This window comes from Cryptomeria japonica, unplaced genomic scaffold, assembly GCF_030272615.1.
Source record: "Cryptomeria japonica unplaced genomic scaffold, Sugi_1.0 HiC_scaffold_577, whole genome shotgun sequence".
NCBI classification, from domain to species: domain Eukaryota; kingdom Viridiplantae; phylum Streptophyta; class Pinopsida; order Cupressales; family Cupressaceae; genus Cryptomeria; species Cryptomeria japonica.
In genome coordinates this window covers 10,518-14,104 of record NW_026729384.1, presented here as the reverse complement: position 1 = coordinate 14,104, position 3,587 = coordinate 10,518, and the positions used below count along the sequence as shown (strand labels likewise).

Sequence of the window (3,587 nt, the reverse complement as noted above, 5' to 3'; positions counted from 1 at the left end):
CGGGCTGATTAATTGACAGATTAATAAGGGGGATCCGAAACAGGATATGAAACTGCTCAGTAAACTCGATCAATTGAGGCGAATTGTAGGGCAGGGTCAACAACTGAATCAACCTACCCCGCCCCAATAGAATAGCCCATAGAATTGTAGGGGGGGTGGGCATGTGTAGTATAGAATCTGCCCTAAGGGGATCTTTAGGGCAACCTACCTACCTACCTATAGTAGTTAGCCAAAGTAGTTAGCTGGTTAGCTCTAGTGGTTGGCTATAGTAGTTCCGTGCTTTGGAGTTCTTCGTATTTGTAGCGGCCAGTTCGTTCCCCCAAAAAACGACCAAAACAATTCGTGCTGGTGCTGCTCGACCCTTCATGCGATTGATAGATTCTACTGCAATGGTCCCTCGAATTCGGAAAGTAATAACCGGGATGGCCAACCCAATAGCAGATTCCGCAGCTGCCACCGTTAACACCGATAAGGCAAATGATTGACCCATCATATCATCCGGATAAACGGGGAATACCAAAGGGTTCGAATTGACGGCTGGTAACATTGATTCAATGGACATTGACATAATAGTAATATTCCGTCTATTTGGGAAGATTCCCCGAATACCCGAGAGGGGAATGATCATAGGAAATGTTGAATATTTGACGAGATCCATTTCGGGAACGTGGAACGGAGGGGAAATTCCGGAGGGGACTTGATTCTGAATTCGGAATCGATCACCAGTTCTAGCTATAGTTAGGAAAGGACTACGAAAATTGGAAGGGGCCCGCCTAATGGCATCAGCCTGCTTCCCTTTAGCTCCCCACCCCCCCCTTTAGAGTAGTAATCTACCTCCCCCCTACTATGTCGCCCTTTTTCATATTATTCTAGCCCCCTACTATTCGCTTTCTCGCAGACCCCGAAAAGGCCATAGAAAAGAGTAGGGCCCCCAATAGTAGGGAATCAGTCAATTAATCAGCCCCAGACCCATAGAATGTCGAGGGGGAACCATAGAACTATAACTAGAATGGGGGGGGCCCTTCTATCAAGAATAGTAGGGGGCTAAAAGAACCCTGGCGAATAGTAGGGATTACTTATTAAGAAGGGGGCCCACAATAATGAATCAGCCCGCTAGAATAACCCCTACCCCTTTCTAGTAGTTGTTATAGTAGGGCATGTCGATGCCCTACCTCTCCATGGGTGGATTCCCACTCGATTCGCCCAACTATAGACCAATATAGAGGTAGGGGGCTCCGCTTCTCTGTCTCCAAAGAATAGATGGATGCTTGCGGCGTATGATCGACGCCCTATAGATTGTAAGGCATTTCATCCACAACGTCGACTATACCCCCCAACGGCCCCTCGCGAGTAGGGGCCCTATGAATGCACACTGAGGGGTGGGTGGGCCCCTACTATTCGCGAGGGAAGTGAAGCAGGGTGGTAAGGAATTCTAGATGAGGGAGGGCCCTACGGCGCCATAACTCGGCTCTTTCTCTTTGCGGCCAGTCTCTCTTCGTAATCATACTAGTCCATTTCGTTTCAGCAACTCCTTCCCTCTCCTTGCCAAGAGGGAGCCGGCGACGATCCCTACTATCTATAGGGCATACGGGCGGCGGCTTTTTTCGAGGACCAGGACGATTATCCCCCCTTTGCGATAGCAACCGAGTTTACGTCCATCCCTGGTCGGGTACAGTTTCCTTTCTCTCCCTCGCCTTGTAGCCGTCACCCGAATCCGCGCAAGTGTGTCTGCACCCTGCCCCGAATTAGAAGAGTCGGACCCCCGGGAGCACCCTTTCCCGCATATCCATACAATACTCAAGTAGGCGGGGCGTGCGAGGTACCCACTACCCGGAGTACCCCACGATCCCAAGACATAGATGGATGTCGGTTCGGGAATGCTATGCCCACACACAAGACTACCCTTCTTCCCGAGAGCTTCGCGGGGGACCGCCCGTAGGGGGTTTACTGCACAAGGCTCCTGCAGAGGGAGAAGCTCCCAGCGAATAGAAGGTGCTCAGCTCCGCACAACATAGGGATTAGCACGCTTTCGAGAAGAACATGGAGTAGTAAAAGATCCGGCATGCGAGACACGGCGATCATGAGAAATTCGCAAATTGGAAATACTATAACATACTCTTTCCCATAACTTTCTATACTGGACCAGCCCACTAGAATGCGAATAGGGATTGGAAATGTGGTCAATACCACAAAGAATGAGGAGATACCATCTGGACCCATGTACAAATTGATGTTCTCATGAGGAAGCCATCGAATGGTTCCCACGAATTGGAATTCGGCCGTGGAGGAATCAGATTGCATCCGGAGAACGAGGGAGTACAAGAAAGTGAGGAGAGAGACGCACGGGCCGATGAATCGTATCAGTCGTATTCTTGAGTTTGGAATGAAGAGGAGGATAATGCTCCCCAGCACGGGACACGGAATCAGACCACTCAGATCGGAATAGCATTCACGAAATTGCCGTAACATAGAAACATTGGGAGGATTCGTTGGCAACACAACAGCAGATGGGGCTCCCAACACGAACGGAGGAGTGATGGGTTTATCCATGTTTGTCTCGGTAAGAGTCTATCCATCACATCCCTCCCCCCTAACTATAACCTGCCCCCCCCCTTTCCCTTATCGTAAAGATAAAGTTATTCCCACTCGTCATCACCCCAGGAGCCCCCCCCAGTACCCTCCGAGTTCTCTCCCTCAGAGGATGAGGAAGCACTCGGGGGATCAAAGGTCAAGAATTCGCCGCGATTTGATCCCTCAGAGGATGAGGAAGGACTCGAGGGATCAAAGGTCAAGAATGCCCTATTTCTCTTATCCCCCCGCCTAAGGATGCTTCGTTGCTCGGGAGTCAAGTTATCCCACCCCGATTCACGCTCGTAATCGGAGGTGTCGGGCGAGGACCCTCTGGGTTGGGCTTCCTCGGTGTCGTCAGCCTCTTCCCCATCGGTTTCTTCCTCGCCTTCAGCCTGATATTCCTCATCGGCGGGCCCCTCCTCGGGTTCAGGGGTGGGCTCTTCTAAAGGCCCTTCCTCGGCTTGATCCACTGCGGGCGGGGGGCTCTCCTCTCTCCTTCGTTTTTGACGAGGAGAAAGTGATAGAGGGGTAGGGAGAAATAGTAGGACAAAATTCAATGGGGTAGGGAGGATAAATAGGAGGACAAAATTCAATGGGGTAGGGAGGATAAATAGGAGGACAAAATTCAATGGGGTAGGGAGGATAAATATCTCATTCTCAAGATTCAACGCTATTCCTTTCACACCGCTGGCAAATTCGACCATTTCCCCAGCTTGAATCTCGTTCAATCCATAGACACGTGCAATCCCATCTCCGACTGAGACCACTCGACCGATCTCATCAACCTTTAGATCGGTCCTATAGTTGGTCATTTTGTTTTCTGATGGAGTAGTGAGTTCCGTGTTCTGTTCTAATAGTTTCAAAAAAATACAAGGCAATAAAATCTAGCAAGGAAGGCCGACACCGGAAGTACTGTAACCGGCTAACTCCCTTCCCGCACAATAGATTGATGCTCAAGCGGATAGACCGTCCACCCAGTGCCGCTACCCACTTCTACCAAGGCTGGGAATGGCGAC

General features: G+C 50.4%; 3 protein-coding genes across 3 annotated transcripts; all 3 read right to left on the bottom strand.

Moving 5' to 3' along the window:
• Window positions 1-238: 238 nt before the first annotated feature.
• LOC131077510 (NADH-ubiquinone oxidoreductase chain 4L) lies at window positions 239-658 on the bottom strand. The gene has a single exon (XM_058015020.1). It carries the CDS (start codon window positions 656-658, stop codon window positions 239-241), a length of 420 nt encoding a protein of 139 aa, XP_057871003.1.
• Window positions 659-842: 184 nt separating this feature from the next.
• Window positions 843-2,589, bottom strand: LOC131872364 (NADH-ubiquinone oxidoreductase chain 4-like). Its single transcript, XM_059216063.1, has one exon. The coding sequence runs from the start codon at window positions 2,548-2,550 to the stop codon at window positions 1,945-1,947; it is 606 nt and encodes a 201-aa protein (XP_059072046.1). The 5' UTR covers window positions 2,551-2,589; the 3' UTR covers window positions 843-1,944.
• Window positions 2,590-2,636: 47 nt separating this feature from the next.
• LOC131077511 (uncharacterized) lies at window positions 2,637-3,383 on the bottom strand. Its single transcript, XM_058015021.2, has one exon. The coding sequence runs from the start codon at window positions 3,381-3,383 to the stop codon at window positions 2,637-2,639; it is 747 nt and encodes a 248-aa protein (XP_057871004.2).
• Between the last annotated feature and the right edge of the window lie 204 nt (window positions 3,384-3,587).

Coding starts and splice junctions, on each gene's coding strand:
- LOC131077510 (XM_058015020.1), bottom strand. CDS start 658: ATGGATCTCGTCAAATATTCAACATTTCCTATGATCATTCCCCTCTCG.
- LOC131872364 (XM_059216063.1), bottom strand. CDS start 2,550: ATGGATAAACCCATCACTCCTCCGTTCGTGTTGGGAGCCCCATCTGCT.
- LOC131077511 (XM_058015021.2), bottom strand. CDS start 3,383: ATGACCAACTATAGGACCGATCTAAAGGTTGATGAGATCGGTCGAGTG.